General features: G+C 31.5%; 2 protein-coding genes across 3 annotated transcripts in view; one reads left to right on the top strand and one right to left on the bottom strand.

The window, feature by feature from the left end:
• Positions 1-2287: 2287 nt before the first annotated feature.
• LOC139499374 (lysine-specific histone demethylase 2-like) lies at positions 2288-7891 on the bottom strand. 2 transcript variants are annotated; one of them, XM_071288055.1, is made up of 2 exons: positions 7833-7891; positions 2288-3903 (listed from the first exon to the last, which is right to left on the bottom strand). In XM_071288055.1, exons 1-2 carry the CDS (start codon positions 7869-7871, stop codon positions 3655-3657), a joined length of 288 nt encoding a protein of 95 aa, XP_071144156.1. In that variant the 5' UTR covers positions 7872-7891; the 3' UTR covers positions 2288-3654. The 2 variants fall into 2 exon arrangements, with proteins under 2 accessions (XP_071144156.1, XP_071144155.1); XM_071288054.1 differs by lacking the exon at positions 7833-7891 and adding an exon at positions 7335-7433.
• Positions 7892-14205: 6314 nt separating this feature from the next.
• The window catches only part of LOC139499376 (serine/threonine-protein phosphatase 6 regulatory ankyrin repeat subunit B-like), a 40862-nt gene continuing 28582 nt past the window's right edge, over positions 14206-26485 (top strand). Inside the window, exons 1-2 of the mRNA XM_071288058.1 lie at positions 14206-14333; positions 21970-22244. Of these exons, the coding sequence (XP_071144159.1) occupies positions 22031-22244 (214 nt within the window). The 5' untranslated portion in view covers positions 14206-14333; positions 21970-22030. The remainder of the gene's footprint in view (positions 14334-21969; positions 22245-26485) is intronic.

Here is a 26485-nt window from a genome sequence, read left to right as displayed (position 1 = left end):
AGTCATACAAGAGGCTTTCAAAACTACAGCAAACAAGGATTTTAAAATACTAATAAGGGTCAAAGTGAAAGCAACAAGGACCAAGCCTCTTCCTGAACAGACTTGAGTTCATTTTGTCATCAGTAATAACATGATCTTAAAATTTGAAAATCAAAGGTAAAACAATTTATTGCATGGAAACTACATAAAATGTCATTTTCTTGTTTTTTTATATCCATAACGTCTGAATAGTTAAGGGGGAAAGGATCAATATTGAAGTTACTTAAATCAGGTTCATTTGGAATCTGTTTGACAGTTCTCTTCTTGGCAATCATACCAGATAATATAAAAAATTTCAATGATATTTTTAAAACTCATGTAACATTAAAACTACTACTAAATAAAGTGTATAGTAATAATGCCCCAAATTTTACATTCTATTTAACAAACATTTTGCTTGAGCATTTATTTACTAATAAAATTTATCTACAAGTTTTCATGATATTATATTGAAGACTAAATGTAATAGTATTCAAAATATCTACATTTAATGATAAAAAGATTCGCAACTGTAAGATTTCATAGAAAGATTGAAACTAGCAATCATAAAAGAACTCCGTCCCATTGTTGTTAAAACACTATTGTGGTGTGAAAAAGCATACCAATTATCATACTTACTAAACTCAAGAAAAGTATAAATCTGATAGGAATCAAACCCCAAATATTTAACATGACAATACAAAAACCCTTCTTTTACAAAGATATTATATATATGAGACATGATATTATTAGGCAATGTAAACTACCCTCCTTTAAGAGTAAACTAGTTCGACAGATAATCAATCAACCTGTCTGTAGGACTAAACTTCTCCCTACGGAGGGTTGTATACATAACGTTATAATGACTTCACAGTTCACCTAACAAGCAAGTTTACCAAAGATTCTACCATAACCTACATAATTAATGCATTCGGCTGTAATAAAGTTAAATTTCTGTCCTTTCTATTTAACTATAATTAATACTAGCAGTAATGGCATTACAAATGTGACATGAAAATATAACTTCAAATAAGTTTCAGATAAAAATATAATAGGTCGTTAATTTTTCGTTTGAATTCACACCCCTTTTTACCAGAATTCAGGATGACACTCCCTCCTACCCTATTTCATTTAATAACTCAGATCCCCATTTTAAAACAGGTCATGTCAAGTTTTAGATACAAACAAAAAGTACACCTCCTAAACCAGTTGAACAAGTTGACAGACATGCTGAAAAGGTGGAATAAATTATAAAAATAATATTTTGTTCTTTAATATATCACTTTATGGAATAAAATATGAAAATATGATAAACTGTGGCCTATGTACTTAAGGTAGCACAATACAAAGATTTTTTCACTCCCAATCAGACAACTTTAAACTGATGTAATTCAATTCATCCTTCTTTATATTTTATAAATGAGGTACCAAAAGAAAGAAGAAAGATTAAACTTTCAAATTGTGATAATTTCATTATGACATAATTATTACATAATGAATTGTTATGTAATTAGTTGCTATATTGTGATGTCCACACTTGAATGAATTTAGCTTCTTTGTTCTTCATAGCATCCCAAAATATTTTATAGATTGTTGTACAACACAGCTTGACCTCCAAAACAGTGTCTCAGATTTCCAAAAACATCAATAGAACAAATTTTATACCCAATTGAATTTAGTGATCTCTTATCAATTGATGTTGCAAACTTCATTGAAGATTTATGAGAGAATGAAATATAATAGGAAAAATCTGAGACACAGTTTTAGAGGTCAAACTGTTTTGTGCAAGAATCTATAAAAAAATTTGGGAATTTATGAATAACAAAGAAGCTAAATTCATTCAAGTATGGACATTACAATATAGCAACTAATTACATAACAATTATATATGTAATAATTATGTCATTATGAAACTTCACAATTTAAAAGATTAATCATTCTTCTTTCTTTTGGTACCTTATTTATAAAATTTAAAGAAGGATGAGTGGAATTACATCAGTTTAAAGATGTCTGTTTGGGGATGAAAAATCTTTGTATTGTGCTACCTTAAATAAGTTGATATAAATAATATATAATAATCAAATTACAAATAATTCAAAAAGTAAAATAGGTCATTCAGTTTACATGATATAAATAATCTGTTTCTCAAATCATTTCTTTGTAAATTTATGTCTGAAGTCATATACAGTGAAACCTATATATGACGGACAGACAGACCAGCATATCAGAAAATATAATCATATATTTAATGAACATTATGGTCGTTTGCAGTGCATTAAAAGGAGTAGATGATTTCAAAGACCAGGGTTTGAAGAAATAAATTATTTATTTTTAGTAGCCTATTTATTAAAATTTTGTAAATATATCAAAAATAACCAATACTAAATCTACTTGTAAACAAATAAAAGAATCATAATATTCAAAAATTCATTCAAGAAAAATATTGTTAAAATCTAAATAATTTTATAAATTCAAATCAAATGTATATCAATTTCATTCTAAATATAAAAATCATATATCACTAAATTTACTGCCAGCCCATAAATATCAAAAAAATATGTAATAAATGGTCTACATTTTTTGGTACTTATAAGTATACTTAACATTTTTAATCATACAATGAACCTAATACTAAACTACAAACTTGTATCAATAATAATCAATACAGGTTCTACCATAATTTGACAGCAGCCTAACATAGTTATTAAACTAGAAAAAGAAACCCAAATGATCCTCCATCTTCATGGATAGAAAAACATTGTGCCATTTTGAAATATTCAATAGTCAATTTATGATATTCAACAAAATCACACTCTTTTCCTGTTTTGTTGATACATATATAGAAGGGTTATTCCATTAAAATGTATGTGGGAGAGTAGGCAGGAAATTTAATTATTGAAAATGGGTCATGTATAAAAAAGATGGTATGATTGCCAATGAGACAACTCTCCACAAGAGACCAAAATTGTCACAGAAATTAACAACAATAGGTCACTGTACAGCCTTCAACAATGAGCAGAGCCCATACCACATTGTCAGCTATAACAGGTGTCTTTTTGAGTATGTGTTTATTACCATCATGCAAAATTATGGAAACAAAAGTTGTTGATTGTACAGATTTTTTTCTAAATCTCTTCCTAGCCTCCCACATACATTTTATATTCAATATAAGTAAATCAATAAAGACCCCCAGATTGATGTGAAGGGGTTCAGGAGATAGATTTATGTCAGTCCTGTTCTACAAAACTTAAAAAAGGATAAACATCTACTTATATAAAAGTTGTGTCAAAAAATTGGTACAATTAATGAAATATTATCACAGAAACTGCTTTAAACATGTTAATTGGTATTTCATCAAAAAAGATATATTTATATATTTGTTTTAAACGATAGAATTTTTTTAAAAAAGGAGTCTACTTATTTTGTCATTGTATATATACAAAAAGGATGTGGAATGATTACAAATGAGACAACTCTTTACAAGTGACCAAATTAAATGACAAAGAAACTATAGGTCACTGTAGGGCTTCAACAAAGTTGATGTTATTTCTAAAGGTTCAAAACAGATAATTTCTTAATACTCATAATAATCAAAAGAATTCAAACAATATTAATGCTTTCTAACGTCTTAAAACATCAACTGATTGCCATTGATGTGAACACTTTTTCTGTTTCCCTCATACCACTAATATATGCTCCAGTAACAGATTGAGGATGCTGACGATTAATATCTTCTCCAGCAAAGTGGATTTTGCCTTGAACATCTGCCGCTAGATCATCATACAGATCTCCAGTAGCTCCTACAGGGATGTGGCTATAAGCCATCTGTATATGTTTGTCCTGGTACCATCTGGTTACTATGTACTTCTGTGGCTTTGGAACTTTCTGAAAATAAATGATTTTGATTTGTAATTCGAGACATTGCTAGGCTTTAGTTCGTGTTGTTTCTTATTTATTATTTATAACTGTTGATGTGAATGTCTTTTTGTTTTGTGAGTCTTTGTTTACTCCTTGGTTTTGATTGTTATTGTCTTATAAAAATACTCTTAAGTCAAAGTGCTTGTAAGCACTGAACGGTAAAGATTGCTCCAATTTATCAGTGGGAAGTAAAATTAATTATTGCATTGGTTGTAGTTGATTTAACAGCTATTCTCGACAAAGGAAGACAACTCCCAATTTTAAAGGTGATTTTAACAATGACATCATTCTATTTTTAGAACAGATATTAGATTAATGCACCTTGCTAAAGTAATGTTATTGTCTGGACAAGTGTAACATCATTTTATGCCTTGAATATCTGAGCATATATAACATGTATTTCATTGATAAATTTCTTGGAATTTTAATGAATAGGATGTATAGAATGTTATGATCAATGCACTATATATTGTGTATCAAAAAAGGTAGTGATCAGCCTTGGAACATTTAGATATCAAGTCAGTTCCATAAGGTTTTGATTGCATTTCCTAAAATTATGATTTTGGCATATATGCTGAAAGCATAACTGCATTTGCTGCAAAAATATACAATTTTGATATGCTAAGCCTCACGCTGCCTGATTCAAATCATAACTCCACTTTCTGAGAATACATGATTTTGATATCTATAATTCAAAATTGAGCCACATTTTATGAAAATACATCAAAAATTTAACACGATGAAAATACACGATTTTTTCGAGTAGTTCAGGACATAACAGTCACTTTTTGAAAATACATGAATTTGTTACATGTATGTGCAATTTAATACATAACTGTGCTTAAAGGGGCACTAGCTGTCAAATGCATGGTCACCGATTTGACTCAAATTCTCATATTTGATTTATAACAATGTAAAACATTTATCCAAACTATCAAAAGTCTAAAATAAACAATTTACAGAGCATGGGGTAGATAATATATAGGTTCGTTTCGTGTGTATTTTAGTCCAGACGCCATTTAATTAACTATTGATTTGACCTCAGATGACCATATAAGCGATGTAAACAAAAATAAAGATATGCATAGATTAAACCAACACGTGCAAATGGATTTTTATGGGTCTGTTTGATTTCATTTTATAGATTAAAAATAGATGTTTCTCATTGTTTTTAACCGTATAAGAATGATTTTATGTGCACCAAATAAGTAATCAAATGATTTACCGTAGTTTCACTTTCATTGTTGACATACTTTTTTTTAAATAACCAGTACACGTACAATGCATGCGTTGTCAATCTCTAGCTAGGGGTTAAATTGAAGTTCAAATGAATACGGATTTAAAGAGGTCGACTCATTCACTTGCAAGTGAATTACTAATTATCAATGTTTCTTAGCGTAATTTGACAAAATTGAACCTTTTTGGCTGCAAAAAGAGAATTGTTATTTCACTATTTCACTTTCATTATTGATTGAACAGAAAGAGTGCACACGCTGAAATGTCTCGCCTTCTATACTAATCATTGATATTATGTTGATAGTCCTAAGTATAAAGCTAAGCTTTATTACAACTGTCACATAAACTTAACATTAATCAAGATAACTTAACAGAGACCAATGAACCTTGAAAATGAGGTCAAGGTCAGATGAACCATGCCAGGCAGACATGTACAGCTATCAATGCTTCTATACAACATATATTGTTGACACATTACATATAGTTTAAGAAAAATAGACCAAAACACGAAAACTAAACACTGTGCAATGAACCGTGAAAATGAGGTCACGGTCAAATAAAACCTGCGCGACTGATATAAAGATCATAAAATATTTCCATACACCAAATATAGTTGACCTATGGCATATAGTATTAGATAAAAAGACCAAAACTCAAAAACTTAACTTTGACCACTGAACCATGAAAATGAGGTCAAGGTCATATGACATCTGCCCGCTAGATATGTACACTTTACAATTATTCCATACAAAAAATATAGTAGACCTATTGCATATAGTATGAGAAAAACAGACCAAAACACATAAATTTAACTATAACCACTGAACCATGAAAATAAGGTCAAGGTCAGATGACACCTGTCAGTTGGACATGTACACCTTACAGTCCTTCCATACACCGAATATACTAGCCCTATTGCTTATATTATCTGAGATATGGACTTGACCACCGAAACTTAACCTTGTTCACTGAACCATGAAATGAGGTCGAGGTCAAGTGAAAACTGTCTGACAGACACGAGGACCTTGCAAGGTACGCACATATCAAATATAGTTATCCTATTACTTATAATAAGAGAGAGTTCAACATTACAAAAAAATTGAACTTTTTTTTCAAGTGGTCACCATGAAAATGAGGTCAAGGACATTGGACATGTGACTGACGGAAACTTCGTAACATGAAGCATCTATATACAAAGTATGAAGCATTCAGGTCTTCAACCTTCTAAAATATCAAGCTTTTAAGAAGTAAGCTAACGCCGCGGCCGCCGCCGTAGCCGCCGTCGCCATATCACTATCCCTATGTCGAGCTTTCTGCAACAAAAGTTGCAGGCTCCACAAAAATCAAACTTTAGATTTTTTATATATCTCGTAGCTAGTGCCCCTTTAAAGAAAATACACGATTTTGTTATGCGACATTCTTAAAATAACTGCATTTTTGAGTGAATCAGTTATTGACATTTTGGCTAGATTTTACACAGCACCATCATGAAGTCAGAGAAGTATTTGCAGCAAACAATACATTTTTTACAATCTCTGTCAACTACTGCTATTATGGGGAGGTAACTCTGTAAAATTCAGCTGAACATTTTAATATCGTTCCGTAGTTAAAGAAATATTTATCTTCTTCATTATCAAAATTAGTGTTTGTCAAACTGCTATATATAGAATAATACTTTTCTGATAAAGTGTGTGTTTCAAGTTTATTTGGAAATATTTACATTTTTGTTATAGGGTAAGAGTAAATATTTTGTGAAACTTTTATGAAAATAAATGAGCCAAATTACTTAAAGTCGAGGTGTTTGATACCAAGTGCACCTTAGATAAATATTATAGCTAATTGTTTTGTATGCCAATATTTAAGAATATTTTCTGTTCCTGTTTACCTCCTTTCCAGGAGAAATGTGCTAAGCCTACCTTCTTAGGGAAGAGTTTTGAGAGAGTTTCTATACACATTGATATTATTTCTTCATCTGATTTCTGTTTTAGAATTTCTACACCTTAAGTACCTCCTTTTCAGAAGAAATGTACTATGCTTACCTTCTTAGGGAAGAGTTCTGAGAGAGTTTCTATACACATTGATATTATTTCTTCATCTGATTTATGTTTTAGAATTTCTACACCTTAAGTACCTCCTTTCCAGAAGAAATGTACTATGCTTACCTTCTTAGGGAAGAGTTCTGAGAGAGTTTCTATACACATTGATATTATTTCTTCATCTGATTTCTGTTTTAGAATTTCTACACCTTAAGTATCTCCTTTCCAGAAGATATGTACTATGCTTACCTTCTTAGGGAAGAGTTCTGAGAGAGTTTCTATACACATTGATATTATTTCTTCATCTGATTTCTGTTTTAGAATTTCTACACCTTTAGTACCTCCTTTCCAGAAGAAATGTACTATGCTTACCTTCTTAGGGAAGAGTTCTGAGAGAGTTTCTATACACATTGATATTATTTCTTCATCTGATTTCTGTTTTAGAATTTCTACACCTTAAGTACCTCCTTTCCAGAAGAAATGTACTATGCTTACCTTCTTAGGGAAGAGTTCTGAGAGAGTTTCTATACACATTGATATTATTTCTTCATCTGATTTCTGTTTTAGAATTTCTACACCTTAAGTACCTCCTTTCCAGAAGAAATTTAAATGTACTATACTTACCTTCTTAGGGAAGAGTTCTGAGAGAGTTTCTATACACATTGTTATTATTTCTTCATCTGATTTCTGTTTTAGAATTTCTACACCGTAAGTACCTCCTTTCCAGAAGAAATGTACTATGCTTACCTTCTTAGGGAAGAGTTCTGAGAGAGTTTCTTTACACATTGATATTATTTCTTCATCTGATTTCTGTTTTAGAATTTCTACACCGTAAGTACCTCCTTTCCAGAAGAAATGTACTATGCTTACCTTCTTAGGGAAGAGTTCTGAGAGAGTTTCTTTACACATTGATATTATTTCTTCATCTGATTTCAGTTTTAGAATTTCTACACCTTAAGTACCTCCTTTCCAGGAGAAATGTACTATGTTTACCTTCTTAGGGAAGAGTTCTGAGAGAGTTTTTATACACATTGATATTATTTCTTCATCTGATTTCTGTTTTAGAGTTTCTACACTATCCCCACATAAATGTGTTGATAAGATATAACAACTTTTACCACTAGCCTGCACAGACATAAAATAGACAAATATCATTAAACATTTGTTAAAAGTAATAATTCAATTAAGTTTCATATAACAAAATTCTTTGATTATTTACTACACTTTATTTGGCTAAATATGAGCTGGGTAGAACAGAAATTTCCCTTTTACATATATTTCTACAAAATCATATAAAACTTTAATTTTGGAAAAAAAAAAAAAATTTTGGTGTGTTTTGTAGATTTACTTATAGTAGTTCAATTTTCTAACAGTTACATACTTTCTATAAAAATAGGTTAACGGATGCATTGATATTTTTTTGCATAAGGTAAATATCTAGATCAAATATATAGTAAAAAACTTCTTTCCTCAAGTAGTTATTTCTATTTACTCATTTAGCATTTCTTTTCAGTTTTGTTTCTATTACAATTGATATTTATATTATGAACAATGATAATTTCCTTATTGTTAGAACTGTAATATCTAAAATGCCAATTTTTTTTTAAATTTTAGATAAAAAGTGAAACTTTACCATATAATATACTTCCATTATAATGTCATAAAAATGTTTTAAGAAAGTTAAACTAAAAAATACAGCAGATTTTCTTGTACATGTTGTAAGTGACTGAACAAGTATGCAAGTTTTCCAAAAGAAAGAAGTCAATAGATTTTTATGTAGTGTAATCTCAGAATTTATATCATACTTTTATTATTACAATTTTAGAAGGAGGAAAATCCAAGAATAATTGCACTTTCAGAAAAATCTTCATACAGCTATCAGACTGTGACGTCTTATTGTAAATTTAGAAATTAATGCACAGACTCAAATGTGATTTTAATTGTTGCAATATTGTGAAAAATACTGATTAATTCTCATAAAAAAAAATAAAAAATGCAAGTTTAAATTATTACATTTATATCCCTGTCGCATTTTTCACAATGTATAAAACATCGTAATATTTTCTTAATTTATAGTTTTATTGGGATTCTCACCCAGTCACACTTGAGTTTCTGAATAAAAAATATTGAAGAATTTTCTTTATTTCTATGCAAATTTCCAATTTTCTTTATAACTTAAGATTTTATTACGTTTTCTTTTGGAGGGATCATGAAATACTTCGAACAATCCTTTGCGACTAAATTCAGTTTCTACTCTTCCAAAGAAATTATTCTGTGGTAGAGGAGGAGTAAACTGGACTGTTCCATTCTTCAATACTGCTAAAGGCAGGGTCACAATGACCTAAACAGAAAATTAAATATAGTTGTGAAATACAATATTAACAGATTGATGGTGTTGTTGATGTGCCAAATAATTCTCTTATATCTGTCGTGTTAAAAGTTTTAGTGTTTTAGTATAACCTGTCCCTTTATTTGATCCCTTTACTCATGCTCCAGTCAAGACAAGCTCAGTCATGTTATCTGCAATATAAACAACAACTGTCACATGAGTAACAAGAATCCAGGATACTAATGTCAAGGAAATAATACTCTGCAAGAATCTTTACCACTTTTACAAAGTATTGTTAAATGTTACCATGTTGCAATACTGTCTTTAATAAATTATGTATTTTATCATTAATGCTATTTCATGTATTTATACATCTAGCTGGTGGATGTCGATGAGAACGGACGAGAAATTTTTGCAGAGAGAATCCATCAACATCATCCAAATTGGTTTTTCTAAATTGTTTTCTTGGATGCATTTTAACATCCATAGATTATATACTTTCAATAGGTCATTATTTTCTTGTTGAAGAAAACCTCTGCAGATATGTTCATGTTTAGTTTTAGACATGTACTCTGCCCATATGGGATCCATTAGTAGTTTCCATTGGAAACTATCAAACCTTTCATTTGAAGTCTTAGAGTTTTTGCTGTTATCCTAATCATTAATCTGTACTGATACAGGCTCCTTTATACACCATAACTCATGGTGGTGATCCATATAAAGGATGCCCATACGGAGACAAGAAGAAGAATATATACTTCTTTCTGTGAGAAATTTTTCATTTCTTTCATTGCAATGTTGGAATACCATTAACTAGTTTATAATAATCTGATATAATGTTCAAAAGCTAATATCTTTCCAAATGGTCTCTTATAACACAGTACCTCACACCTACCTTATCTCCTGTTCAGCTTTGTCCATCTGATGATTTTACTACTACTTTATCACTGTATTCTATTGATGAAATCTACAAGATAAGAAGGAGATTTTGTAAGAAGCACTGGTCCAGTAGTTTCAAAGGATAATACATTTATATATTTTTTAAGTTTACAATGGCAACAAAAACCAAGTCATGCAAGTGATGGAGGTAGCTGACTTGGTCAGTTTATAACGTGAAAAAATACTAGCAACCAAGTCAAAGTTTGTCTCTACAATCATGAAATATTTCTTCAGGAAAACAAACTTTTGGTGAAAAATTTGGTTGTATAGGGAATCACTGAAGCATGACTGGAGCAGACTGAGCCCCCTTATAAACTTCTGAATCCGCAACTGCTAGATAGAATCCTACCTATGTAGACAATGTATAAATTTTCTGTAATCTTATCCAAAATTGTGGAAAATCCATCTGCCATCAAAAACATTCCTTCCTGAGAATTGTGGGTAATCTTTTGAACCCAGTTCATAGATGCTATATTAGATAAACTCGTACCACAAGCATGTTTTAGATTTCCAAAATGAAAGTTAAGTAAAGTTTCTTGCTGTTTTGAGAAAATTAATTGTGACTCGTCCATAAAGTGCTAATGTGTTTCATGGAAGTTATCCATTAGATTTAAATCTTGAAGAATTTCTTTGTTTCGACGCCAGTCTGCAATAATGTCTAGAATAGCATTGAAATGAAGGTCCATCTAACTGCCTGTTTTTTCGTCCACTTTTTTCTCCTCCTTTCTGTAGAAGACAACAATTTTCACTGAGTTCCTTGATATGAACACCTGTCTAAAATGGAAACAAAGTCTTACTGCAAATTTAAAAAATATTGCAGAGTTTTTATTAATGCAAATAAGGTGATGTGGCGGGCATTGCAAAAAAAAAAGCTCCCATTTTTATATCTGTATGCAGATTTTCCTAAAATCGCAAATATTAATCTCATATTATCATCCATTTAAAAAGAAATCACAATAATAAATGAACGCGAACATTTTTTTTTCATATATTTTTTGTATTAAGTACCAGCTAGCTGACTCTTTGAGATTTTGTAACTTGCTTAATGTATTTAATGTAAGGGTATTTTAATACCACCTCTTAAGTTGGCTGGGTGGTATAAAAATCTGATATAGGAATTGGCATATTTTTATAGTAAATGAACTTTATCATATGTTTAGTGAAAAATAAAAATAAAAAAATTGGTGGCCTGGGTTTTTTTGAAAACAAATATAGTTTACTTATAACTATTATTTATAGTTTAAAAAATACAGACCGTAAACACGAAAAACTCGACTATAACCACTGAACGAGGAAAATTAGGTCAAGGTCAGATGACACCTGCCAAGTATCACATATACACTTTAGTCTTTCTATATACTAGAAATATTGCTCGATATATAATCTGAGTACTGACTTGACTTACTAAAATTTAACCTTGCTCACTGACTCATGAAATGAGTTCAAGGTGAAATAAAAACTGTCTGACGGGCATGTAAACCTTGCAAGGTAAGCACATACCAAATATGGATATCCTAATAATCATAATAAGAGCGAAATAAACATTACAAAAAAAATAGAAAAAGGATAAGTCACTGAACCATGAACATGAGGGTAAGGACTTTGGACATATGACAGTGGGAAACTTCATAACATTAGACATCTACATACGAAGTATAGAGCATTCAGGTCTTCCATCTTCTAAAATATTGAAGTCGTAGGCTCCAAAAAAACACCTACAGACTCTCTCAGAAAGCTGATTTGCACTGATTATTCAGTTTACTAGACCAAAGTTCCTCTACAAAAGACCACAGGGACCTCCATTATTTGTATTCTAATTTTAATAAAACAATTAGCAAGCATGTAGAACTTGTAATACTTATTTTTCATGCAATTTACACTATTGCTATGGTTGGGACTAAAGTTGACCATCAGGAAGTTCTTAACTGGTCAGCCTGATCTTAATGACGGCTATGAATTGTCTATTTTCAAAACAACTAATGAGTTAAGTCAGGAGCCTGTTTTTAAGTGGTTGTCGTTCGTTGGTGTGTTATTCATTTGTATTTGTTCAATTCTGTACATAAATAAGGCCGTTAGTTTTCTCATTTGAATTATTTTCATTCATCATTTCATGGCCATTTTTGAACTGACCATGCATAATGGTCTTTGCTCATTGTTGAAGGACATACACTGACCTATTGTTGTAAATTTTTGTGTCATTTAGTCTTTAGTGAAGAGTTGTCTGATTGGCAATCATACCACATCTTCTTTTTTATAATCTTGTCATATATGTTTTATCCTTACTGTACATGACCCTCATTGACCAGCACAAGAGGTGTCTTGTAAAAAGCAGGAACTGTTCATCCTTCCAGAGCATCTAAGTACAACCCCTGTTTTAGTGAGATTCATACTGTACCTTGCACTTTTATTATTTTTTTTTGCTTGCCTTTTTTCCTTTGGTATGTGCTCTGCTATGTTTCTACTCCCATTTTTTGACACTTTGTTATTCACAACTTTTGAGATAAATTGACAAACAAAATTATTCAGTTCTGCTGAAATAACACAATTGATGACCAATTACATCCTGCACAAATAATAAATAACACAGCATTCAAATTTTAAAGTGAGGCCATATACAAATATGTGTTCAAAACTGTTATGCATTCCCTTATATCAGGTTTACAATCATAAATACTGATAAACTACTAGACTAAATATTTTGGAAATGTTTGAGATTTTTGTAGGTCAGGTCTGTTTTTAGTTTTATTCATCAATAAATCTATTTTTCTAATACGTTTAAAATAAAAAAAAGTGTATACTTCTTATAAGGAGTGATTGTGAGCATAAATGAACAATATAAATATATCACTTAGAATTTAAAAATATTAAAAAAAGCAATTGTTATCATAGTAAGTTTCAAATTGCCCAAGCCACCTTAAGGTGGAAGACCTTGGTTCAGGGAGATAACTCTTTAAATCAGTTATGTGTTTGTAAAAGTCACGTTTCATCAATGTATTTTAAGCATTTACCTGAAACAGATTGAAAATAATCTATGTATCTTTCGTCCCTCTTTTAAATATATATATATGAAAATGGTTGACACAAACGTACTGATGATTTAAGGAGTTATTTCCCTTCACCTAGGTCTACCTCCTTAAGTTTCGCGAGTAAAAAAATCATACAGCTTCTGAATAATCTTTTTACAACTGGTAACATGCACTTTTCCCTGAATCGTAAGTTCGAACAACAGTGCGCGTAAACCATCTAATCCATTTCTTTCAATAGCTAATTTTAAATGACACAACCTTATATTAGAATATGCAGCTTTCAAAGTTAAAGCTTTACAGTTAATAGCCTCACTAAAAATTTTCAAATTATCTTGTTGCATGCGACAGTTATGTGGATAGTTTGGAGAAAAAATAAAATTTGTGATGTTATCAGATATAACATTTCCTTGTGATGTACAAGTGATTAATCTAAATAATAGTCTAGTGTCCTGTAAGGCAATATGAGCAGCATAGGTTTCATCCAGAAGTGTGTTGACAAGATTTGTCTGACTATTTTTAAATTTTCCGTTTTTAATGTGTTCCATATCTTTTCCGTTGTAGTTCATGCGGGAAGTATCAGTAGACATATTTAAATACCTACCCATTGTCGTGCAAACAATGCTAGAACTGTTTTAAAAATACTTTAGAATGACGACATAGACTTGTTTATATACTCATGCGCAAAACATTTAGGGAGAGACAAACTTCTCATTCATCTTTTATTTTGTAACAAGGACACATTATATAGTATTTCAGACGTGGGTAGTCATTGAATATTTCCTACATTGTTATGTACAAATCCATTTTTGATTCAGATGCCTTAAAGTACATGTAAGTAGTCTCATTTGGGTTTTTCTTTTTCTAAAAGTTATTTTTAATGTTCACAGTAGGTACAATTATAGTATCTTACTGGGAACGTGTTTTTTTTTTTTTTTTTTATAATGTAAGAATGCTCTCTCGAGTGATTATGATATATACAATTGAGAATGGAAAAATGTAAACAAACATACATCAATTCTTGTAAGACTTAAAAAAGAGAATATAACTTATATACAAGCTCATCATATGTTACGTATTAAGTATTTGTAATGACTCTCTCTACACATTCAATTTTGACCGAACTTAGACATGTACTTTTCTGTCTCACTGAGCCAAACGAACGCACTTTTAGACACATTAACCAACATGTGTTTGAATAGTCGACCTGTGATGGGACCTTATGAAAAGTGTATACAGTAATGTACTCAGAGCATCAGATTGCGATCTAGCGTGTCATGCTTGTCATCGACTTCTTGTTGTCTAGCGTGTCATGCTTGTCATCGACTTCTTGTTGTCTAGCGTGCCATGCTTGTCATTGACTTCTTGTTGTCTAGCGTGTCATGCTTGTTATGGACTTCTTGTTGTCTAGCGTGTCATGCTTGTCATGGACTTCTTGTTGTCTAGCGTGTCATGCTTGTCATGGACTTCTTGTTGTCTATCGTGTCATGCTTGTCATGGACTTCTTGTTGTCTAGCTTGCATGCATGTCATGGACTTCTTGAGGTCTAGCGTTTCATGTTTGTCATGGACTTCTTGTAGTTTAGCTTGTCATGCTTGTCATGGACTTCTTGTGGTCTAGCGTGTCACGCTTTTCATGGACTTCTTGTGGTCTAGCGTGTCATGTTTGTCATGGACTTCTTTTGGTCTAGCGTGTCATGCTTTTCATAGACTTCTTGTGGTCTAGCGTGTCATGTTTTTCATTGAGTTATTGCGGTGATTGGTCATCACAGCTTACTATTCAATTTTCATTGTTGAATATTGTTCGCCTTTATCATGTTTATTTTGTTTGGCATAATTCGGGTCTTGTATCTTGTTATTGTTCTATTGGTATCTTTTTACTCTATAATTTACTCTTTATTTTTTAATTTATATCAAGAAAAAACGGCGAAAATTAGTCATGAACTCCCTCTTGTTCTGCAAACCATGCTCATATGTATCCCTCTTTTAAAATGTACATTTTCGCATTTACCCCTTCAGTCCTTTTTGATCTATAATGTAGTTAATTTCGAAAACACAAATAGTGTATGCGGTTACTTTGATATGATATTCTAAAAAATCAGACAGAGATTTTGTACAATAGGGTCACTGCATGCATATTTGTGAACATTAGTTTATTGCCTAGGCCAACTCATCAGTGTAAAAATAACGTTGTTGTAAAGCGAAACTTGTACAAATAATTTTGTCCAGAGGTCGATTCTATTTTGAAGCTCTACAATGTATATGCACTAGTGTAATATGATATATCCTTACACGCTAATTGTTTGTTACTTCTTTTTTATGAATATGTAGTTGCTATACAATAACACGGCTTACGGATACATATCATTTATATACTTAACAATAAACTATAGAAAATCTACCCAGTGGTTGTTCCTTACTACTGCCTTTTAAAGTATTATATCAAAACACATTTTGCAGATTGAGATAGATAATACCTGACAATAGAAATTATCTTTAAATCATTTGTCTTTGTTTCGGTGCGTGTCATATTTACAAAGATTAGTGGGACGTTAAACTGTTTAGATCAATAATAACACATTAGATAATTTGTAAGAATAAAATGTCAAAACTATGACCGTGTATCACAATACATTTTGAAAGGCGGCTTTTGTGTGTCTTTTTAATTTATTAATTCCTATCTAAAACTTCAAGTGTTCAAATTTTAAAACATTCTTTCAATCTTATTCAAATTTATTTTGTAAATTTATAAAATATTCTGAATTTAAGTTTTCAGCACTTAAGTTGTTCGCGGGAATATTAAGATATTTTATATCAATTTTTTTTTAAACAAATGAGTTCGCTATTTTTTTCTCTAAATAAACTTTAATCATTCTTAATAGGAAAAAAATGGGGTCAACGTTCATTTAAACTTTCTATCTGCCTTCGAAAGAAGCATACATTTTTGTATAGTTCCATACACAGATTACTTGACGTAGTTTTTATTAATCCAGTCTTTATATCTGTCGATACCTGTAACTTGCCATTGTACAAGGTCATGTTTTTCTCTTACTGTTTATGACGTCTTTACACTATATCCATTGGATGTTGGATGTGTACGGATTGATAGTTTAGTTTTAGATGCATGTTTTTTTATGGGCTGCTAGTGGCTTTGAACTAGCTGTCAGATATTAACTGCCAGCACTCTCAGATCTGTTCATTGTGTCTTTTTGTGTCGGGATGTATAAGTACCCGGCCACGTCCACTTGTATTTTTGTCCATTTGATGAGTTAAGCCTTTTTTAACTGATTTTTATAGTTCGTTATTATGTTGTACTGTTATACCTCTGTCCAAGGTTAGGGGAGGGTTTTGAACCCGCTTACATGTCTAACCCCGCCACATTATTAATGTATGTGCCTGTCCTGAAAAGGAGCATGTAATTCAGTGGTTTTCGTTTGTTTTTCGTTCATTTTTTTTTATATAAATAAGGCCGTTAGTTTTCTAGTTTGAATTGTTTTACATTGTCTTGTCGGGGCTTTTTATAGCTGACTATGCGGTATGGGTTTTTCTCATTGTTAAAGGCCGTACGGTGACCTATAGTTGTTAATGCTTGTGTCATTGTGGTCTCTTGTGGCATACACTGCAGATTACCTGAGATCCCCTTAATTTAACCAGTATCCATACACAACAGATTACCTGAGGTCACCTTTATTAAACAAATCTCTATACACTACAGATTACCTCATGCATCTTTATTAAGCCAGTCTTCATGCACAACAGTTTACCTGAGGTCAACTGTATTTAACCCTCTGCATACACAGATTACCTGAGGTCACCTTTATTAATCCGGTCTTTGTAGACAGATTACATGAGGTCGCCATTAGTAAACAAATTTCAATACACTACAGGTTACCTAAGGGCACCTATAACAAACCAAACTTCATTCAAAACAGACTAACTGAGGTCACCAGTATAAAACAAATCTCAAAACACTACAGATTACCTGATGTCGCCTTTATTAAACCAGTCTACATTCCAAGATTACCTTAGGTCAACCTTATACCTGAGGTCACCTTTATAAAACAAATCTGAATACACTGTAGTGTTTAAAGGCTGATTAATGAAGGTGAAATCAGGTTATCTGTATTGTATAAAGACTGACTTAATAAAACCCTTATGTAATATGTTGTAAGATATTAAGGCATAATTTTATACTCTAGCATTGTATCTATTTACCTTTTATTACAGGGGGTACCTGAGGTCACTCCTCCCAAAAACAAGTATAACCGTTATACTCAAATTAACTCGGTTCACATCAAGTAAGACGTTACATAAACAATACAACGTACATGAATTCATACATTTTAAAGTGAACAAAATAGTTTATTACATAATTATAAACCCTAGCATTGTATTAATTATTCTTTCATTACAGGAGTTACCTTAGTTCACCTCAAAAATAAAACCCGAATATGGTGTGATCCAAGGCTCCGTGTTGAAGGCCGTGCATTGACCGATAATAGTTTAACTTTTGTTTACATTGGTATTTGGATGGAGAGTTGTCTCATTGGCACTCACACCACATCTTCATATATCCATTTAACTCGAAATTAACTCAGTTCACCTTAATAAATACATTACATAAACAGTTCAACGTTTATGAAGTCCTACATTTTAAAATGAGGAAATTAATTTATAACATAAAAATTATGTACCCTGGCATTGTATCTATTACTATTTTATTACATTAATACATGAGGTAACCCCCTCCCCTCAAAAAAAAAATAACACCAAGAATCTTAACCAATCTAACTCAATAGTTACCAAAAGTACCAGGATTAAAATTTAGTACGCCAGACGCGCGTTTCGTCTACATAAGACTCATCAGTGACACTCAGATCAAAATAGTTATAAAGCCAAACAAGTAGAAAACACTGAGGACCCGAAATTCAAATATATAACATAAGCTATGCAGTGTCCATGAAGTCCTAAATTCAGGATGGAGAAATTAGTTTATTGCATCATAATACGGGAGTTTAGTGAGGTCATCCCCCTATCAACAAACAAAAATAACCACAAAATAAAACCAATTCATTTCCAATTAACTTAGGTCACCTGAACAAATACATAACATGAACAATACAACGTCCATGCTACATTGAAAATCACTTGGTAATGTAATTACATCATAATTATATTACCAAGTAATGTATCTATTTTTTTTTTTTTTTTAAATTAAGTCATATTACAATGTGGTACTAAGATTGATCACTATAGGGAACTATATTTTCGAGCGAAACTATCGGTGACCAATTCCATCGGTTACCTCAGAGCCTACATCAGCGGACCTTCCTTCCACCTGCGATCTGATACCGTTGTAACACATATATCTGTTATCTGTTGAACCATTATATATATATGGGTTGTAAAAGGTTGTAAAAGACTTAAAGTATAAAATATCTGCTGGTTGCGATGGTATACAAAACGAAATGATCATGATGATAAGATGATCATGTGGTAAATTAGTTAAAACATGTGTGTTGATTTTCAATTTGATATTTAAAAGTGGATTCTCTCCTTCTATATGGAGAGAAAACATCATTAAGCCTATATTTAAAGGAGAGTGTTTTAATTATCCTTCCAACTACAGGGTTAAGCTTTTTCTAGCTGTTTAGGTAAAAAAAAAAGTATTATAACAAGAAGTAATTGTAACAGGATGCTGTTACGAAGTCTCCAAAACAAAGCTCCCATATTCATTCGATTTGTTTAATTGTCCCATACAAGAATATATATGGTTTAGGGGTGAGGATCTTGACCGTTTAGAAGTTTTCAAACAAGAGAGGGTGGGGTGACACCCTAGGGACTTACCTTTTATTTCTTTTCATTTGTTTTATTGTCCTCTACAAGAATATATATGGTTTAGGGTCGGGGATCTGGACCGTTTACAAGATAATAGAACATTCTCAAATTGAATGGGGTGGGGGCGACCCCAGGGACTTTCCTTTTACATCATTTAATTTGTTTTATCGTCCCATTCAAGAATATATATGGTTTAGGGGTGGGGATCTCGACCGTGTACAAGATAATAGCGTATTCTCAAATTGAACGGGGTGGGGGCTACCCCCAAGGACTTCCCTTTTACATCATTTAATTTCTTGTATCGTCCCATTTAAGTATATATATGGTTTAGGGGTTGGGATATGGACCGTTTACAAGATAAAAGCATATTCTCAAATTTAAGGGGATTGGGATGACCCCCCAGGGATTCCCCTTTTACTTCATTTGATTTGTTTTATTGTCCTATGATCATTTTTGAAGACTGTGTGTTTATCACTTAAAGTTTTCAAGTTATATTCATTTGAAAATTTTCGAAAATCAAATCCCATAGGGTTCTATAGTAAACTCCTCCCCTCTTTCGGCCCCCAAAAATACCCCTTAATAGACCACAACGCATGAACGAACGATTGATGGCTCACCTAGACATATTAGTCTAACATTTTATGAAACCCTAAGTATATCTGACTAGTTGTTTTGGAGAAACGCTGCGGACAAGTCCATTTTTTTAAAGTGGCGGAAGAAAAAGAAGAAAAAAAGAAGAAGAAGAAGAAGAAGAATAAAAATAATAAGAACTGAGCAAAAACAATAAGTCTCCAAACTTTGTTTGAGAGACTTACTTAACGAAAATCTGATAATGCAGAAATATTTAAAATGTCAAAATCTGATAATGCAGAAATATTTAGAATGTCAAAATCTGATGATTATGCAGAAATATTTAGAATGTCAATATCTTATCATGCAGACATATGTAGAATGTCAAAATCTGACCATGCAGAAATATTTAGAATGTCAAAATCTGACCATGCAGAAATATTTAGAATGTCAAAATCCGATGATTATGCAGAAATATTTAAAATGTCAAAATTTGACCATGCAGAAATATTTAGAATGTCAAAATCTTATCATGCAGACATATGTAGAATGTCAATATCTGACCATGCAGAAATATTTAGAATGTTAAAATCTGCTTACGCAGAAATATTTAGAATGTCAAAATCTGACCATGCAGAAATATTTAGAATGTTAAAATCTGATTATGCAGAAATATTTAGAATGTCAATATCTTATCATGCAGACATATGTAGAATGTCAAAATCTGACCATGCAGAAATATTTATAATGTCAAAATTTGACCATGCAGAAATATTTAAAATGTCAAAATCTGATGATTATGCAGAAATATTTAGAATGTCAAAATCTGATGATTATGCAGAAATATTTAGAATGTCAATATCGTATCATGCAGACATATGTAGAATGTCAAAATCTGACCATGCAGAAATATTTAGAATGTTAAAATCTGATTACGCAGAAATATTTAGAATGTCAAAATTTGACCATGCAGAAATATTTAAAATGTCAAAATCTGATGATTATGCAGAAATATTTAGAATGTCAATATCTTATCATGCAGACATATGTAGAATGTCACAATCTGACCATGCAGAAATATTTAGAATGTTAAAATCTGCTTACGCAGAAATATTTAGAATGTCAAAATCTGACCATGCAGAAATATTTAGAATGTTAAAATCTGATTACGCAGAAATATTTAGAATGTCAAAATCTGACCATGCAGAAATATTTAGAATGTTAAAATCTGATTACGCAGAAATATTTAGAATGTCAAAATCTTATTATGCAGAAATATTTAGAATGTCAAAATCTTATTATGCAGACATATGTAGAATGTCAAAATCTGACCATGCAGAAATATTTAAAATGTCAAAATTTGACCATGCAGAAATATTTAAAATGTCAAAATCTGATGATTATGCAGAAATATTTAGAATGTCAAAATCTGATGATTATGCAGAAATATTTAGAATGTCAATATCTTATCATGCAGACATATGTAGAATGTCAATATCTGACCATGCAGAAATATTTAGAATGTTAAAATCTGCTTACGCAGAAATTTTTAGAATGTCAAAATCTGACCATGCAGAAATATTTAGAATGTTAATATCTGATTACGCAGAAATATTTAGAATGTCAAAATCTTATTATGCAGAAATATTTAGAATGTCAAAATCTTATTATGCAGAAATATTTAGAATGTCAAAATCTGATGATTATGCAGAAATATTTAGAATGTCAAAATCTGATGATTATGCAGACATATGTAGAATGTCAAAATCAAACCATGCAGAAATATTTAGAATGTTAAAATCTGATTACGCAGAAATATTTAGAATGTCAAAATCTGATTACGCAGAAATATTTAGAATGTTAAAATCTACCATATCTACCATGTCTACATGTATTTCAGTTGTTTTGTTTGTGTCACCTTTAAAGAATCTACATATTTTTTCAACTGAGTGCTTGTAATACTCTTGTCTATTTCCACCCGGTTTCTTATCAACATCATTGCAGCCTCCTAGTTACTATTTCCATAACTTTTTCATGTATAGTGACATCTTTTATTTTTGCAGGAATCCATGAACCATTAAGTTATAATGATAACGTTTTATACTGTAAAACGAATCTGAAAGCATGGCACCTCTTTCGATAGAAGAGGAGAATTATGTCCGGTTAGCGTTGTTGTTAAAAGGAGTGACACCTAGAGCAGTCCGTACTTATTTTGACAGAGAATTTCAGCCTATCTCTCTACCATCAACATTAAGTAGAAGCCACAACAATCTTTTGGACTTAAAAATAAAGAGAATCATAAATCAGGCGCAGTGGAACCTTTTGATTCCAAGAAATGGTACGTTTTTATTTGACTGCAGAAATTTTGTGGATTAGGATTACACTAACCAGTAGCGGAGGGGGCATTGAGTTTAACCCTTGTCTGTATATACGTACGTCCGTAGGTCCCAAAATTGGTTTCCGTCTTTCTAACTTAAGATTACCTCAACTTCAACCAAATGTTATGAGACTTTTACACAATGATAATTACTGCTAAATGCAAATCAAGCTTGAATTTTGGTAGTGTTTTTCTAAAAGTTTTAGAGCTATGACCCTTTATAAATGGAAAACGTAAAACATTTTAGTTTCCGTTCTCCTTGCTTAAGTTTGCCTCAACCAAATGATATGAAACTTTTACAAAATGCTTATAACCACAAAGCACAGATCAATATTGAATTTTGGTAGCGTCACTTAAATGATTCTGGGGTTATGCCTCTTTAAAAATGGAAAAATTGCCATTTTTTTTGTTTTCTTTCTCTAACTTTAATTTATCTCAACCAAATGTTATGAAAGAGGGACAGTCAAACTCATAAATCGATAATAAACTGACAACGCATGCTTATTACCACTTAATACAGATCAAGTTTGAAATTTGGTCGTGTCACGTTTACTGTTCTTGAGTTATGCCCCTTTATAAACATCACAAGTAATGACATTTTTGTTTTTGTTCTCTCACTTTTCTTTCCCGCAACCAATGTTATGAGGACAAAGTAAAATCACAAAAATCCTGAACTCCGAGGACAACACAAAGTTGAATTACCTCACTTACACTGCTTTTAAATTATGTATTTGGATATGTAAATATAAATCTGTGAAATTTAATCACAAGGTTTAAAACCACAACAGGTTAGGATTGAATTTGGGGGTTATGGTCCCTATGGTTTAGGAATAAGTGATCAATAAGGGTCCCAAATAAGCCTGTATCTAGTGTCCAGACAATAACTTGTGGAACGGTGTATGGAATTGTATGAAATTGTAACAAAAGTGTCCATATCTGAAATGAACTCATCATAGATACCTGGATTTAAATTTTGTATTTACGCCTGTTTGGTCTACAAAAGACACATCAGTGACGCTTAGTTCCAAAAAGTTGAAAAGCCAAATAGAGTACGAAGTTGAAGAGCATTTGACACCAATATTCCTTAACGAATTGTCGAAACTGTAGCTTAACCTTTCCTGAGGTAGAAAAGCTTTTGTATTTCAAAAATTCAAAGTTTTGGAAACAGTTAATTTATAAATATGACCATATTAATTATAATTCATGTCAGCACAGAAGTGCTGACTTCTGGGCTGGTGATACCCTCAGGTAATTTAAACTCCACCAGCAGTGGTATCGATCCAGTGGTTGTAAATACCCTCATCATAGATACCTGGATTTAAATTTTGTATTTACGCCAGAACACACGTACATGGCAGATGAATAGGAGTGGCGTAATAGGTTAGGGGTTTTGGGGGTAATGGCTGAATCTGTTAAGGAATTAGGGTAAAAAAGGGGAACACAAGGGTTTCCTGGTTAACATGGTTAATGGACAATTACGCTAGCTTTCTTTCGTGATGTTGGGTGGTTTGTTTTTGCTATGTGTTTGCTAGTTCCAGTATGAAATATTTTTTAGCAGTTTCTAGAAACATCAAATACTGTGATTTAAATACGTATAATATTATAATATTGTATATCAAATGGTTCAGTGGTAATGCATTTTTATACTCAGAATGGATTATTCTTTGTTTGTTTTGTTTTTTTGCATTATAGTTATCTCCCTTACAATGGTACCTAGTCAGAAGCCTCTGGCCTTTGTTAAATTTTTTAATTATTTTCAATTTTAGTTCATTTTATATATTTCAGAGCTCAGTTTGACATCCATTAACACTGAACTAGTATACATCTTTGATTAGGGGTCAGCTGAAGCACATGACTAGGTGCGGGATTTCCTCACTATATTGAATACCTGTTGGTGGCCTTCGGATGTTTTCTGCTCTTCGGTCGGGTTGTTGTCTCTTTGACTCATTCCCCATATCTATTCTCAATTGTATTAACTAAGGAAAGACTGAGATTTGGTATGATGGTTAATGCTCTATTCAAATAAGTTGGGGGTTCTATTTTTTTTAAAAGGTTAATATTTTTTTTCCGAATGTTTTCGATTTTTTTTTTTTCTAACATGTTTCAAGAAGAAATCTTCAATTGCTCAGTCATGTCAGTATTATAGATTTGTAAGATTTATTTTGTGTCAGATACCTATATTATGTCAAAAAATGTATCACAATCCAAATTCAGATGTATCAAGCTTAAATATTGTGTGTCCAAATTTCCTCCATCTGTTCAGGGTTCAAACTCTGTGGCCGTATCACACTGTGCTCAGCAAAGCATTTTATTGATGATTATCTTGAATATTATTATACATAGAGATAACCAGTAAACAGCAATAATGTTCAGCAAAATAAGATCTCAAAAACAGATATATAAAAGGCTAAAAAAAGAACATGGGGTTTAAATGAAGGCTTAGCTTATATCTCTGAAACTAATGCTTTTAGAACAAAATTGACAAATTCATTTATAACAAAATGCTCATTAGGTTAAGATATATCAGTCCTATAATTATAGTTATGGTTATTATATTGCATATTACATGTATTATAGATAGATATAAACATGATATAAAACTTAAACAGCAATAATGTTCAGAAAAGTAAGATCTAAAAATAGGTCAACATTACCAAAATGGTCAGTTGACCCCTTGAGAAGTTATTGCTTGTTAAGATCAATTTTTAACAATTTTTCGTAAATTTTTGTAATATTTTACAAAAGTGTTCTCCTCTGAAACAACTGGGACAAATTTAACCAAATTCGACCACAATCAACATCATAGTATATAGTTTTAACAATGTGTCTGCTTAACTTGCCTGCCAACCAACATGACAGACATGGCTAAAATATATATATATCTATGAATCAATTGTAAATGAAAATATCAGGTGAGCGACACAGGTTCCTTGGATCATCTAGTTTTTTGGGGGAAAGACGGCTTCAAACCGTCAATTCCGTATTTGGTTTAACAGACTGCCAAGCATCTCACGTCAATCATTTTGTTTTATAGTATAAAAAACCCTCAAAATGTCATACTGAAATTGAAGAGAAGGAGACCCACAAATGAACCAATTGACTTAAAACACTTTTTTTAAACAGTTCTCTTCTGTTTCTCGTGAAATGGTCGTATCTTCAGCTCCCCTTTTACACTATTTTCGTTTCTTTAACAATCCGGAAAATCAGTATTACGAAATATTATAGTTTAGATATATCCAACTTAGTAACGTCATTGTTGGAATCCCACACTACGCTAAAGCAGGGATACCATTTACAGAATTCCCGTACTAATTTAAAATTGGTATTTGTTTAATCTAAACATAAAATGTTTGCTGTAGATGATTCAAACATCAACATTCAATGGTTTTATTTGTATGTCAACTTTCACGTTAAAAAATGGGGACACTTGCGATTTGGGGAGGGAAACAGCAGTTTTCATTCTTTCTATAAAATTCTGTTTTTAGAATCTTCCTCCAATATATGAGCACCTCAATTGATGAGTAATTATCCACTATATAGAAATAAAAGTTAATGTATATGAACACTTAAAATGTGACATTTAGTATATGATTCCATTAAAATAAAATAGTGTGTACCAATATAATCATGATTATCATTGTAATATAAAAAAAAAAAGATAAAAAATTGAAAATATGCTTTTTGTAGTTTAAACCTATTTATTCATGAAATGTACAAATATATCAAAATATAGGTTTGGAAACAAGCTTCACACAACTTATATCAATAATATTTGTTTTTACAAACGTGTGCATATATTCCTGATTTGATTTATAAGGTGCATATCTCTTCTATTAGTCCAAATTGACTTCATAATGAATTCTTGACTAAAGAAATGAAATAACATTAAACAACAATTATTTTCATTATTCTCAATTTTCCTACATGTTCTAGCTGTCTTTTGCTAATTCATTTGTATGAAGACTATCAAAAGATGCGAAGGATACCCCCAAAAAATAGAAACAATTGCCGTCTCTTCCCTCAGAGCTCTTCAGCTCTTTGATTTTTTTCTTGTGATGGCTACTTAGCAAAACAATTCTTATTTATGAATTAACATCTTTAAAATTCTTTTTACATACTTGTAACTTAGTTGTTGGTGACTTTAGTTCACTTCTAAATCGATGGCGTAGATGGTTAAAGAAAAAACTCTGTGTTATATGCGT

This window comes from Mytilus edulis, chromosome 12, assembly GCF_963676685.1.
Source record: "Mytilus edulis chromosome 12, xbMytEdul2.2, whole genome shotgun sequence".
NCBI classification, from domain to species: Eukaryota; Metazoa; Mollusca; class Bivalvia; order Mytilida; family Mytilidae; genus Mytilus; species Mytilus edulis.
This window is presented reverse-complemented; position numbering and strand designations above follow the sequence as displayed.

What these genes read in the sequence shown, in the direction of transcription:
- LOC139499374 (XM_071288055.1), bottom strand. Translation starts at nt 7,871, where the DNA reads ATGTGTATAGAAACTCTCTCAGAACTCTTCCCTAAGAAG. An exon ending in CAGAACTCTTCCCTAAGAAG is followed by an intron (nt 3,904 to 7,832) that starts GTAAGTATAGTA and finishes ATTTATTTTCAG; the next exon opens with AAAGTTCCAAAGCCACAGAA.